At 58.9% G+C, this 14,222-nt stretch overlaps 1 protein-coding gene across 4 annotated transcripts in view; it reads right to left on the reverse strand.

Annotated features, from left to right (window-relative positions):
* Window positions 1-234: 234 nt before the first annotated feature.
* Window positions 235-14,222, reverse strand: part of ZMIZ1 (zinc finger, MIZ-type containing 1) — a 220,496-nt gene continuing 206,508 nt past the window's right edge. For 3 of the 4 annotated variants that reach the window (XM_004680707.2, XM_012723705.1, XM_012723706.1), the window contains exons 17-25: window positions 13,820-14,030; window positions 12,143-12,248; window positions 11,058-11,218; window positions 10,007-10,074; window positions 9,638-9,706; window positions 8,987-9,231; window positions 7,682-7,848; window positions 4,453-4,707; window positions 235-2,988 (exon numbers count right to left, since the gene is read on the reverse strand). In XM_004680707.2, coding sequence (XP_004680764.1) covers window positions 2,881-2,988; window positions 4,453-4,707; window positions 7,682-7,848; window positions 8,987-9,231; window positions 9,638-9,706; window positions 10,007-10,074; window positions 11,058-11,218; window positions 12,143-12,248; window positions 13,820-14,030 — 1,390 coding nt within the window. In that variant the 3' untranslated portion in view covers window positions 235-2,880. The remainder of the gene's footprint in view (window positions 2,989-4,452; window positions 4,708-7,681; window positions 7,849-8,986; window positions 9,232-9,637; window positions 9,707-10,006; window positions 10,075-11,057; window positions 11,219-12,142; window positions 12,249-13,819; window positions 14,031-14,222) is intronic. The other variant, XM_012723707.1, reaches the window with a different exon arrangement.

A 14,222-nucleotide genomic window follows, 5' to 3' on the forward strand; every position in this document is an offset into this window, starting at 1 on the left:
CTTCCATGAGGGAGAAAGTGTTAGAGATAAAAAAAAAAAAAAATAAAATAAAAGGTTACAGGGTAGATGAGACATGGGTAAAGCTTCCAACCGAGAAGAGGGGGTGATTGCCTGTACTTGGGCCTTCCTGTCTGCCAGCCGGCACCCTGTCCATCATGTGGAGTGGTGGCAAAAACATGCCTGTGGCCTGGGGAGATGCTTGTCATGGAGGAGTGGCTTGCTGAAGCCTCTATATTTTTTTTTTTTTTTTTTTTGCTGAGGTGACTTATGGCTCCAAGTAGTTGTCCAAAAGGGTCAGGGAAGCATCTCCCTGGAGTTCAAACCGCCCCCCGTTTAGGGAGGCTGTCTCCATCTGAAGCTGTCACTAGTTGGGGTTTACTCCAGCCCCGATGTCTTTATGCCTCTCTTACCCTGTCCTGGCTCCAAAACTCTGAAGAGTACATTTTACATCTTCAGAGTGCGTGCTTCAGGCACCACGGTTCAGGAAAGCTCTTTGTGGAACTTGCTGGTGGAGGCTTGCTTGGGACGGGGCCCAGGAAACCTGCCTCTGGAGCTGAGCCCATGGCTCCCCCAGACAGGACTTAGGGAGGTGCCTGGAACTTGGGTGGCAGGGGGCAGGTCGGCTCTCTGCACGAGAAAACTGAGGTTAGGTTAATGAGCAGAGGGGGGACACCCAGTAAGATCCAGAAGGGACCCCAGGCCTTTCTGGGAAAAAGTAGCACGGACGGAAGCAGAAACTTCTAAGGAAGGCATCTATAAGTCTGTCTGGGGCGCAAAGCTCCCAGATGGTCCGACAGTGTGGCGACCTGCCCGGTTATTGGTCACCGGGTAGACACACCACGTGGTGTCATCTCATCCTCACCAGTCGCCTGGGGATGCCTCGAATGGCGAGCAGTCTGGTCTTCTCACAGCCACCCATGCTTCACCCCTTCATTGTACAAATAGCCCTGTGGCTTTTTTGTTTTTGTTTGTTGTTTTTTAAAAAAAAGGACTCGGTCTTTGTTGTTGAGTCAAGGTATTTTAAAAACACCAGCAAAGGCGATAACCAGGTCATGAAAATGTTGAATATTATCAAAGACAATACTAAAATATTCACAAAGATATTTACAAAAGCAATTCTTAAAATAATTGATTTGCATACTGAACACCACGCTGTTTGAAAAAACCTCGACAACGGGACAAAGGAAAACGAGGGCAGGGCGGGCAATGGCAGCTTTCCTACAGAAAACCTTGTGCTGACGGACTGCTGCAGTGGCTGGAAGTCAAAGCTGGGGGCCACCGTTCTGGGCAAACGCAGAGGAGTGCTGGGGACCACCAGTCACAGAGAGAGATGGAAACTGAGCGCACAGGCAGTGGCGGGGGAGCCTGAGGGGGCCCCAGGCAGGAGCAGGGAAGGACGCAATGAATTTACAGGGGCGACCCAAGTGACCCAATGGCCCAGCAGCATCACAGGCCATGTGGCTTAGGGGAACACAGATGGGCCTGAAACAAAACGGACGCACAGGCTACCCGGGAGGTCCGAGAGCAGAAGGGTGGATGGAGCGAGCCAAAGCCATGGAGGGGAGACCAGAGGTTGCTTCCGCTGGGGCAAGCAGGAGTGTGGGGTGAGCTTGCGAGGGCAAAGGGACACAGAGGGAAGGCGAGGCTGGCAGCCGAGGGTGGCATGAGGCAGCCACAGAAACCCCACGCAATGCTCGTGGGCATTTCCCAACAAGCAGGTGGTGAGCTGGGCTGGAGCCAGGGGCAGCCGTGAGTGCAGGGACAAATGGACAGAGGGGCTGGGGTGCGCGGGGCCACCCCACCCTGCCAACAAGCTCATGCCTCCCTGGCCTTTCCACCACCCCACCTGGCCGGCTGGGTGGACAAAGGGCAGTGGGTGTCCCACGCACGTAACAGTCTTGGAGAGGTGGGTGGGGAGCAGGAGGAAAGAAACAGAACACATGAAGAGAAATGGTTTGCTTGCTGTCAAGCCTGATGTTCCTTTTCTCCAGATGATTTCATAGCTTTCGATCGATGTTTAAAAACGTGGAGTGGCTTGGAGCGGTTTTAAGTTGCCATTCCTATCTGACGCTGGCTGAGCTCATCCTCCGCACCCCCGCCCCTCAGCTAAGGGCACCATCATTTCAACAGGGTACTTTAACTCTCTGCCCCCAAAGCCAGGCCCTGGCCTGAGTCCAAAGACCGTGGGGCCGTCCACTGCACTGTCCTGGCTCCAAGGAGCCCCTGACCCGTCCCCACCAGTCCCCAAGCAGGAATGGCACGCCTTCTCTCAAACAGAATAGTGTCTTTGCTCTGCTTTCTGAGAGAGTGTTTACAGGGTATCTTGGCTTAGAGGTCAGGGGTCAAAACGACGACCTTGGCCCCTGAGAGAGCGCTTTCCCAGAGGTTTGTGCTTTTCTGTGGTGGTTGCTGACGGTGGTGGGTGGGCTGCTTGCTCTCACGGCCACCAACCATCACTGCTCCTCCAAGGCTCCGGGCCCCCCCTGGGTCTCGGGGGGCCATTTCTCAGGCTCACAGTCACTTGAAGGAGGCTCTGGGCCAGGAAGCAGGGAGGCAGGATCACAGTCTAGTAACTGGAAGAACCTTGGGGGCACTGGAGGGCCACCTGGAGCCGGCACACATAGGGGACCGGGAAGCCATCGTCAGCGTGTGCCTCTCACCCGGCTGGTTCCCCATGGCGAGGGTCATCTTCGGGGCCTGCTCCAGGCGAGGGTGGGCCAGAGACCACACAGGCTTCACAGTGCGCCCTCCCACCCCCTCCGCTCTGGGAAGGCCGTAGCAGGGTGGTCTGAGGGCACGGCTCCCAGTGGGCAAGTGTGTGTGGGACTGATGGGGGAGGAGGCAGAGTGGGGAGGGGCGGCCCCGACGGAGGGGCGGGCTTCAGTTGTTCTCAAAGAGAGACAGGAGGTCATCGTTACTATTGCTCGGCAGGTCGGGGGGGTCCAGGTACGAGAGGAGCTCGTCAGGATTTGTGAGTTCTGGAAGGAGCTGGAAAAGAAGTACAGAAGCCCAGATGAGGTGTGGGCTAAGGGGCCAGGCCACCCAGGGTGCGGAATGCAGGGACAACCCCCACTACTTCCCCGCTACCGGCCTCCTGTGTCCAGGGCGGAACAGGGACGCTCCCAGCGCTGGCTGTCCCCAAACACATCCAGGCCATTTAGTCTGGGGCGCAGATGCTCATTTCAAGCCTAGGAGAGAGGGGCCTGGGCCTACCAGCTGTCAAGGCACCACTGTGGGTCAAGGGGCCTCCTCATGCGCTCCTCTGGCCCCCTCAGGCCCACTGTGAGGAGGAGGAGTTGCAGGTCACGTGGCTTGCCATGTGACTGCCATAAGGCCAGGTGGCCCCTCCCTGCAGCTGTCACCACCCTGGAGCTCTCCTTCGAGGTCACTGCTCCTTGGTGAGCCTGTGCCTGACAGCAACAGTGTCCTTCCCTGGCGGCCCCTTGGGCAGAGGCTGTCTCTGCTCTCTTTTGTGAGGTCTTACGAGTCTTTCTGTTGCATGAAGATCCTCATGAGCCTAAAAAGTACCCTACCCATGGCCTGGTCTGGGGGACAATTCATCTGGCTGCAGAGCAGAGTGAACCCCGTAAAGACCCTGCCACTGCATGGGGCCAGGGTGACCACGAGGCTGGGACATGAAGGGCAGGAGTGTTGAGGAGAGAATAGGCCTCCTCTCTGGGAACCTAGAGCCCGGGGGCGTGGGGTGGGAGGGGTGGAGGTCTGACCTTTCTGGGCCAGCTGTGGCCAGTTGCCCAGTCCTCACAGTTCAGGCCGTCTCCGGCCACCTTCCAGGTTATTCAGGTCTCAAGGTGGAAGAAGCCTAAATCTCAGCCACCAACTTCTGCCTCAGTGACACCCCCCTTGACCTTGGCTGATCCTACTGTCACCCCACACGAGGGCCTCTCTCAGAGTGAGTGATGGAGCAAGCAGAAGCAGCCGGGCATGGACAACACATGGACAAGAAACTGGAGACAGACAGACGCCAGCGAGATGGACAGAGGGACCCGGTCACTCCGCCCCTCCCCTGCTTGGGCCAGAGAATGTGGCAGACACAGAGATGGCAAACTCAATGAGGGGAGAGGGGGGAGGGGAGGAAGGGCAGGGAGTCTCCTGTGCTGCCACCTGGAGGGGCTGAGGTGGGGGGGCGGTGGCGGTGGGCAGGACTGTACTGCAGGACTGTGGGCAGGAGACCAGGGGCTGGCAGGGTGTGGAAGGGGATGCCGGGTCCCTCGTGCGGCTTCCGTGGCGGGAGTCCCTGGTTCTGGAGCCAGGAGAGGCTGGCTGGCTGGCTGGCTGGCTGGCGGGCTGGGCCCACCCTCTGCCCACCCGCCCCCTCAGAGCTGTACCTCCTCCACCCTGGGCCTTGGGCCCTCAATACCCACCCCTGCTCTCTGGGCAAGTCCAGGGGCCAGGCCTAGCCCCAGGTCAAGGCAAATGGTGACCCCAACTTACATCCAGCGAAGGCTCCGGCATGTCGGACGCTCCCTGCGCTCCGGCCTGACCCTCTAAGGCTGAGGAGGGGTTAAAGGTCAGGTCGCTGTGAGGATGGTTGCTGGGAGCGGCCTGTGGCGGTTGCCGGGGAGGCTGGGAAGGAGGAGGAGCCCCACTGTGATGTAATGGAGGCCCTGACTGGCTGCTGGGGTGTGGGACGTGCAAGCCTTGTTGTATGGAGGGATGGGGCTGGTCAGAACTGCCAGCGTGTGGCATCTGTGGAGGAGGAGAGAGCAGGAGAAAAGAAAGGTGAGGTGACGAGGTACAGCGACGAGATGCCTGGAGAAATGAAAACCAAACAAAACCAGGAAAATAACAAACCCCCAAAACAAAGCCACCCCTTTACAAAGCTGAATGTCCCTTTTTTTTTTTTTTTTTTTTTGCAGCAAAACAAACAAAAAGGTCCTCCCCCAGAACCTCCAGTCAGGGAGGCTGTGGAGAGGAGGGTGGGCGAGGGGCCTCTGAGGCTGGTGGGGTGGACAGCGAGGCGGATGGGGCTCTGGGACACACACAGACGCTGAGAGTGGGGCCCAGGCCCTTTCGAGCCCCTCCGCCTCTCCAGCCCGACACCATCACCACAATGAACAGCGAGGGCAGAATGGAGAAGCAAATGGGCATGTTTCCAGGGAGGTGGGAGGGTGCTGCTGGCAGTGTGGTGCGGGCCTCCTCAGGGCCAGGGCGCAGAGAGCAGACATGGACAGACAGCATGGGCAGGCGCGTAGCTCGGGGTGGGTCTACACCTCCCCCTGGGCGGGCGGGGAGTGATCCCCACACGCAGGTTCCTCAGGAGCTTTGGCGCAAGCCCAGCCTACTGCCGGCGGTGGGGATGGAACTGAACTCAGGTCAAAGGACAGGGCAGGGGCATCCCAGCACTGCCGGACCCTTCCTCCTGGACACCCCATCCGGGCAGTCACAGGCCTCGCCGCAGGTTGCTGAGGAAGGTGGGAACCCGTGCCTCCCGATGCATTCCGGGATGCCTTGCTGAGTGTGGGGCAGATGGTGTTTCTCGGGCAGACCACCTAGGGGACCCACGGCCTCCACGTGCACATGCACTGTAACACTAGGCTGAGGGGGTGAGCGGTATGTGCGGGGTGACCACACGACCATGGGGCTGGTGACCCTGGGAGCCCACGTGTGGGTGAGGTTAGAACTTCCCTGCTAGTCTGTCTGCTACCCCAGGCAGCTCAACCTTCACACAGCAGGTCTCAGAGAGAAAGGCTCAGTCCAATTCCTCACAAGCCCCCCAGCACCCCCCATCCCCCAAGCCCCCAGGCTCACTTGCACTCTGCCTATCACTGATTATCCAGGTGGTCAAGTACCACCTTGGTTTCTCAGTAGCCCCTCCTCACCCTGCCTTCTGGGCCACACAAATTTTTACATTTCCTTCCATTGCGGGTTTGGAAACCACCCACACCATCCCGAAGTTCTCCAGACCCCAGTTTCTCCTAAAAGCTGCTTCCCAGGCCTTGAAGGTTGGCCTCTGCCTGAGGTCCAGGTAACCCCGCGTAGCAAAGCACCCTTCCACACCCCTATGAGCAGGATGCCTGCATCACCACAGGGCTGATGACTCTTGGACCCCCATGTGTGTGAAGCACAAGGTAAGAACCCAGAGAGGCTGGGGGCAGTCACCACTCTGTCTGTCTGAGGCCAGATTTTGACTCCCACATATGTCTGTGGATACCCCATAGTGCCCCTTTTGGAGGGCTGAGAGAGGGTCCAGTCCTGGAGAAGCCCAGCCTAGGACACAGTCCCCCACTCTTGGGACACAACTCTTGGCCCTGAAGTTTGTTGGAATGATCTAGAGCTCTGAGGAAAAGGTGCTCTCTGGGAGTTGCTGATACACAAACACCTGTCAGCCCACCACCTGGCATGGTCCAATCAGTGGGCCAGTCAGTGCCTGGCTGGGGCCTGCCCTCAATCACAGTGCTTGTGGGGAGCCCTTCTCAGCTGCAGGCTTGGCAGGGACCAGGCTGTTCCAGCTGGACAGGTATGTCTGTACCACCCACCTTGCCCAGATGAACTTCTGGGACCAGCTGCCCTCAAGTGAGAGCCCAGAAACAGAGAAGGACAACACATATCTGGAAAGCATTCTGGGGACTGTGAAGTCAATTGTGAGATCTTTTGCAAAGAGTCCAGGCAGCAGGGTTATTAACAAGGCATTGTTAATAATAAATAATAAATAATAATAATGGCACTGTTTTCTGCTGGTGGGGATTGAAAGCAGTTATTTCTGGCCTGGCATTTTGGGGCCTCCATGGGGAAGCTGTTGTAGAGCCCCTCACCAGAGACCTTCTGGCTCATAATCGCTTTGTTTGAGAAGTGGGTGTCTCTGGCCCACAGAAAAACCCTTGGCCCAATGGCAGAGCACAGTACAAGGCAGAGGCCTTCTAGGCCATATGATGGAAGAGGGAAAGGTACCAGAGTGGTGCCTCTGGTACCTGTGCCAAGAACCTTCGCCACCAGTACTGGTGACCAGGCACTAGTCAGAGTCCTGGGCCTTCTCTCCAGCTGACGTGGCTCAGGCCCCATTACTGAGGCCTCAGTGACCACCCTTCATCCTCCACAGATGAGAGATAAGACAGACAGAATGACTGAGGCCTCAGACTGCAGCCCCACGCCTCGGTGTCTCCAAAATGGTTTTTCCCGACAGGGGCTACCATGGAGGGCTTTCTCAGCAGCACAGGTTATGTATTAGTAAATGTGAAAAAGGATGAAAAGTGGATTCTCAAAGGCTAAGTAGTCTTCTCAGCATTCCGTTTTGCAAGAGATGGTGGTAATGCTGAAGACACAGACCCCAGAGGAATAAGGGAGGGCCTGGTTTGGGGATAAAATTCTAGATGGCTGGAGTTACAATAAGTCCGAGTAAGAGCGTGTGCAGGCAGGGGAGAGAGGACTGTGTGGCGAATAGGGGACTTGTGCAGGGCCGTGCATGTGTGCACAGGAAATACCCTAACACCCTAACACCGCCCGCCTCTTCAGGATCTGGAGTCCAAGGATGCCGATGAGCCACAGCTCAGCCTCGACCAGGCTGTCACTCTCCCCTGAGGCCCAGACCCGTTCTCGGTTCTCCTGTTGGGCTGGGAGGGAAACAGGCAAACACTGGAAAGGTCCGGGGAGAGTTCTCTGCCCTGTTGGCTCCACACAGAGGCTGGGAGCCAGGGGGAGGTGGGGGTGAGGAAGAGGTACTCACAGTTTCCTGCATGGGGTGACTGAGGGGTTTCTCGAGGGCGGCCATGTTGTTGGGCATGTCCGGGGGGTGGGAGAGCTGGGGAGGCCCATGCATGAAGTCATTCATGGACGTCCCACCGGGGTTCCCATGGGGGAAGTCAAAGTTTCCATGGGCCTGGTAGTTGTTGCCTAGGGAGGGAACAAGATGGGGGGGAGGGGTGTCACTCAGAGGGAAGGCAACCCACTTTCGGGGAGCAAGCAGTGTGAAAAATCAAGAACCAAGTCCTGGAGAGTGGAGTGGGCTTCTGTGGCCTGAGGCTTCCAGGCTGAGAACAGGGGCACCATGCAGCCTTTGCTGCATGGAGGGGCAGTGGGAGAAAGGGGTGAGTGGGAATGAGGCCCCTGCCTCAGCCTCCATGGGCCGCCTCACTGCTCCACACAGCTGTGCTGCAGCACCGGGAAGACCCAGGCCCCACAGAAGGGAAGGGTGGCAGGGCTCGAGTCCATGAAGAAAGGCGGGTCACACTCAGAGGGCAGCCCTGGGGGGCTGTGAGGCCATGAGTCCCTCCAGCGTGTGGCCTTGCAGTGCTGTGGGATTCAGGGTAGGTGGGCTAATTTCTCTGGGCCTTCAGTCCTCTAGGAGCCTGGGTGGGGGGTGGGTGGGGCAAAGAGCAGGAGCGTGCTGGGGAGCTGCCACCCCATGTTTGAAGTGATGGGTACTTTCCAGGAACAAGGGCAGAACAGGTGAAGCATGGCTAGGGCAGCAGAAAGCAAGAGGGAGTGACAGGCTAGAATCCAGGTCTCAGGACTCTGTCCCTAGGAGGGAGAAGAGGTGCGAGGTCAGGGTGATGGGACGGTGGGGAGAGAGCCAAGCACCACAGGCAGAGGACTCTGCAGAGGTTCCAGGCAACACTTGGGCTGGGGTGCCCCCAGCAAAGCAGACTCGAGCTCTTGCGCTCAGCACCTGCCTGCTTGGGGTCAGGAAGATGTCTGGCAGCTCCAGGCCGGGGTGAGGGTGCCATGAGGGCGCTGGGCAGTGTGGGATGGGAGCGACAGGAGGCTGGCCCACAGGGCAGCTCCCCACTTACGCTGTCCCTGTGGGTGCCTATCCTCAGGGCTGGATGAACCCAGAGGGCAGATGAAGAGGGGAGGCCAGTGCTGCAGGGGCTGTCGAACTGCCAAACTGCCAAGCCCACTGATGTAGGCTCGTTTCTGGGGTGCGCATTACCTTTATCTCCTTCACCATACCACCCTCCCAACCCCCGTGCCCGTTCCTGCTCCTGCTGGAACTCGGGGCTGCCCTCCTGCCCCGTCCCAGGTCACCCACCTTGGCTGCTGTAGTCATTAGAGCTGGTGCCCCCAGGGGGCGGTGGGAGTGGGTAGGGGGACGGGCCAGGGCCCAGGGCGGCGATCATCTCCATGACGTTCGGCATGATCATCTGGCTGGGGCTCATGGTCTTGAATCGCTTAGAGGGGATGCCATCGGGGTCATCCTTAATGTGGAGGTCTGACTTGATGGGCACTGGCCGCCAGCTGCACGTGGGGTCGATGGTGACCTCTTCAAACTCGGAGCTGCGGGAGGAGGGGGTGCAGTTAGGCTCGGGGGCGCTGGGCTTCGGACATGAGTCTTGCGCTCTAGCAGACACTGAGCGGTCCGGGCCCGGGCCTGCTGCCCCCATTCCCGCCACGCTCTGCACATGACAGAGGGGTGGGGCTTTTATAACTGAAGTGGGCCAACTGAGGCCAAGAAAAGGAAGTGGCTGGACACTGGGCAGCTGGACCAAAACGTCCCACCCAGGAAACAGCTGTCAGGGCTGTAGCATGAATATGGTCCTTTCTGGAAGTTCATTTGCCTCCAAGTAGGCAGAGGAGTGAGAGGTGTGGGTTGGTGGCCTGCCTGCTTGGGGAGGAGGGAGGTGACCAGCTCAGCAAGCCCGGGCTAGCACGGCCCCCCTGGCCGCCCCGCAGGCCCACTTACTGTTGGATGGCGTTCAGGATGCCCCACATGTACTGATCCACCTCCAGGCCCTCGAGCAGAGCGGTTTTACTGGACAAAGAGAAAGGGAAGCGCTTGGTCTTTGCCCCTAGACCTGAGAAGAGGGGGACCCAGGAGTGTCGGGGAGACCCTACCCGTGCCCCAGGTTACTACGGCAGACACTGACACAGGCCCTGTGGGAGCTTCTCACAATGACACTGTGCACGGCCCCATGGCCTGAGCCCGTCTGCTTTGCTTTCAGGGCATGTGGAGGGGGCTGGACCCCAAACAGCAGGGCCAGAGGCGAGCCACTAGCGCTCCTCCCCCTGAGCCAGATGAGAAAGGCCCTGAAGGAGCCGGGGGGCCACTCACTTGCACACAGGACACCTCCAGGTCCCTCTCTCGCAATTCAACTGCAGATATGATTCCAGGTCAAAACACTGCGGGAGTGGGGAGACAGACAGACAGACGGGTGAGACCACAGACTCGGAGAAACTGTCAGGATGCAAGCCCCCCTGCTTCTGGGGCCCTTAGGAAGACCTCCCCTCAGGCCGGGGTACAGCTGCTGGGCGAGGCCCAGGGCTGAGTGTTGATGCCCATGTCACTTTCCTGCTGTTCAGTGGCCCGGCCACGAGTCCCTCATACTCTTCCCAACCCTCCTTGGGCTGCGCCCACATCCTCCACAGCCTCCTGGTTCCCCCCACAGCTGCCTCTTGCTGATTCTGTGCTGTGACAGCCCCTCCCCAAGGGTGGGGTGAGTGGACTCCCACCTTCCCACCAGGGCAGCCTAGGCAGAGGATACATTAGGTCCAGCTCGTCAATGTGCCCATGGAGAAAGTAACCGGACATCAGGTCACACAGCTCTAGGAACCAGCTGCGTGCGTGGTGGGGCTGAGAAGTCTCCAGGCCTGGCCTGGCCCCTGCTGCCCAGACTGCATCCTCTCACCAGGCTGCTGATTCCTGGGCTCCAGGGGGTGACTTCCCACCCCCTCCTCTGGGGTTCCTGAAGAAAGCAGGTCCCACCCAGTGAATCTGGCCCACACTGGCATGGTGTTTTGCTTAGTGGTCCCTCATTCTCCTGTCACTTCCCAAGCAGCTGCTTGGGGCCAGGCCCTGGGACGCTGCACTCGCCAGGCAGAGGTGTCCCTGCCCCCAGGCCCCAGAACAGCTGAGGCTGCATATGTGGAACTCCAGTAGGCATCTGCCATCTGCCAGGGCAGTGACTGTCTAAATCCAGGTCAGCCATCCCCGGGGAAGCCAGCCCTGAGCATGCAGAGAAGATGCTGAGGACAAGTGGCAGCTGGGGTGAGCAGCACCTCTTGCTGGTGGCCACAGCATCCTTCAGGGGGCAGAGACAGGCCTGCTGCCCCTCTGTCTCCGCCTCAGACACCGAGGCTGTCGGCCTGCCTGCGGGACTGCCCACCTGGACGTGTTTGCAATCGTGGCCTCGAGCAGGCAGCTGGATGCGCCGGAATGTGATGGGGCACTTCAGAGACACCTTGATGGCCGTCTGCTCCACGCCGTCCTCCCCATTGAGGGTGGTGTTCCCCGAGGACGCAGCCACACTGCTGAAGTTCCGCTTGACTACAGGGTGGGAGGCAAGGGGAGCTGAAGAGGGCAGGGTGTGCCTGCACATGACCCCAACTCCACCTTGTGGCAGAACCTACCCGCTTCTCTACACCCCACCCCTATGAAATGTAGGCTGGTCCCATGAGTGACTGCCGTGGCCCCGCTCCCCAACGCCCCCGATTAAAGTGCAGCCTGGCCCACCCAGGATCTGGAATGGCAGGTCTGCAGGCAATGCGAGGGGTGGACTCGTGCCTGTCAGTTCCCCAGGCTCGGCAGAGCAGGGTTTGCCTGTGCTAGGAAGGCGCACTTTCTGCAAAACTTGCAGAAACTCAGCCTGGCACGTCATTGACTTTCTGGGTCAGTGGAGGGCTCCCCAAGCATTTCATACTAGTGTGGAAATGGGAATGGACAGCTTCCTGGTGGGCTTTGAGGGCTCCATGGTAAATGGGAAGAAGCACAATGAAAGGCACATGCCAGGTACACTGTGCACAGTACCCCCAGTCTGAGTGGTCACGTGGGTTTCCCTCCAAAGGAAGAGGCCCTGAGCCAAGACCTTCCCTCCAGAATTTAATCATGAAAGAGAGGGGTGCAGAGGCAAGACTTTACCTCTGTGCCCCCTCCCGGTGAAGATCCCCTTCCTCAGTTCCTCCCTTTCTTCCAGTGATCATTTCCTCCCAGAAGTCTGCCCGGCCTGCCTCTACCACATTTTCTTTTATTCTGCCTTGCATCTGTGCCATGCGCCAGTTTTTCCATCCTGGGTGGGTCAGAAGTCCCACCAGTTCCTGCAGCACCAGCCTCCACTCGTCATCCCCCACCGCCTCAGTGGAGGAGCATGTGTGTGGGGTGGGGGCAGGGGCGACTGGTGCCCAGGAACCTCTGTGCCAATGACCACTTCCCCGCGCCAAGCACAGGCAGGCTGGGCCAGCCCCGCCCACTCACTTTTCGTGATGCAGTGCTCTGCGGGCAGGAGGCGCTTCTTGAGGAGCCCTTGCAGCACGGAGCGCACGGACGGCCGGTGGACCAGCTGCAGCACGAAGAGGTGGGACTGCCAAGACAGAGGGGACGCTAGGGGCTGCCCAGGGCCCCTCGGCCGCCCTCCCTACCTGCACACCCTGCAGGCCCAGGCAGCCCTTGCCTGGAGGTCCCGAGGGGCCCAGGAAAGGGCCTGTTGTCGCCATGGTGCTACCCTGCAGCAACCTCCTCCAGGCACCCGGACATGAGGAAGGATGCTTGAGGCCCAGCATGTGTCCCGGGACCTGTGAGTCTGTTGACCTGCTCTAGGCGCTCCAGACTGACCTTGACATTGAGGCACCCCCGGGAGGAGGGCATCAGGACTGGAGCTGGTCCCATCCCTAACCTTGCTCCCAATACTGTCACCCATCACGCATTCTCTGTTCGTCCTTGTCCTCTCGCCTCCAGGAAGTCTTCCAGGACTGCACACACCAAAAAGCCCCTATATGCTGGGAGCACCCCTGGTCTTATAACCCCTATCTCTAGGTGGACTCGGTGTCTCTATGCTCATGAGGGCAGGATCCGAGCTCTTCCATCTCTTATGCTCCCCAAATAGGACAGCAGAATAGGGCCGGGAATCCACTTCCAAACAAGCCCCCGAACAAGCCCTGTGTGTCAGACCCTGACCTCTGGGGAACAGGAGCCTGGCTCAGATGTGGTCCCAAACCAGTGAGTCAAGGTTGGCGGGACACTCACACACACCGGGATTTGGACAGCAGGACTGGGTGAAGAAATGGAAGGGTTCACTCTAGATTTGGTGGAGCTGAGCATGAGGAAAAGGTGCTTAGGACATAAACATTTCTTACAAACAAGGCAAGACGGGGCCTGACTTTGGGTACATGCACAACTTTACCAAAGGAGTAAGGTAACAGGCCCGGGGGAGGTGCTTGGGAGGTCGGGCACAGGAGAAAGTAGGTGTGAGTGTGCAGGTCAGACGGAGGCTGAGGTGTGGACAGGGAGTGCTAATGTTAAGGGGAAGGATGTCCTAAAGGAACTCTGCAGTCCTGTGGACTCCACCCCCTACTCCAGTGACTGGAAACTACAACTCCCGGCAGTACCAGGGAGAGAACTGCGAGGACCCAAGGGCGGAGCTAGCAGGAATTCTGGGACTTTGGGGGATAAATAGGGCGCCATTTGGCCTCTCTCTCTCTTTCTCTCTCTCTCTCAATGGCTCTCGGGATGGCATGACTCGGGGCTTTTAGTTAGTTTGTTACCAGAGCTCCCAGTCACCTCAGCCGGTAAGATATTCCAGTTGTTGTTTCCTTTTCTTTTTCCCCTTTTGTAAATAAACCCATTTTGACCCTTTTGTGTGTGCCTGCAGTACAACTGAATTTTAAGCGCACGGGATAGGCCCCACAGACAGGTGGCCCCGCTCACACTGGGGTGCCCTGCAACACTAAGACAAAGGCCGGAGCCTGGAGGCTTTGGGGCCGCCTGGGTCTTTTATACCAGGCCTGGGGGAACTGCTGTACATTGCGGGAGGAAGAATGGTGCTCCAGAAGGACCACCTCAGGAGTGTGGGGCTGGCGACAGGAGACCAGAGGATGGGGCCAGAGGGATGCCGGCTGGCCCCACTATGCCCTCACCCCCGCCCAGCACACTCACGCAGCAGCAGGCCGTGACGGTGATCTGGATGGTGTTGCGGCCCGGCTGGCACACGTGCTTGAGGTGCAGGGGCTTGTGGGAGGTCTTGTTGTCGCCGCGCTCGATGGTGAGGGGGGTGGCATTGACGCTGACCTGCACCGAGGCTGGCCAGTTGGTGTTCATCTGCCGGTCCTCGTGGTGGTAGCACTTGAACTGCAGCTCCAGGTCAGACCTGGGGGTGGGGTGAGGGTCACAGCAGCTCTTCTGGGGGCTGCCAGAACCCCCGATGCCAGGCCAGCTGTCCACCGCTAATTCACCAGTCCCACGAGTCCCTTGGGGCCCTGTCCTTGGCGTCAACTGTTCCTCTCACTTCCTGAGCTCACCTCAGTCTCCCCTGTCCACATGTCCAGTCCAACCCATCCTA

The sequence above is a fragment of the Condylura cristata genome, unplaced genomic scaffold (genome assembly GCF_000260355.1).
Source record: "Condylura cristata isolate star-nosed mole 26May11 unplaced genomic scaffold, ConCri1.0 scaffold00011, whole genome shotgun sequence".
Lineage (NCBI taxonomy): Eukaryota > Metazoa > Chordata > Mammalia > Eulipotyphla > Talpidae > Condylura > Condylura cristata.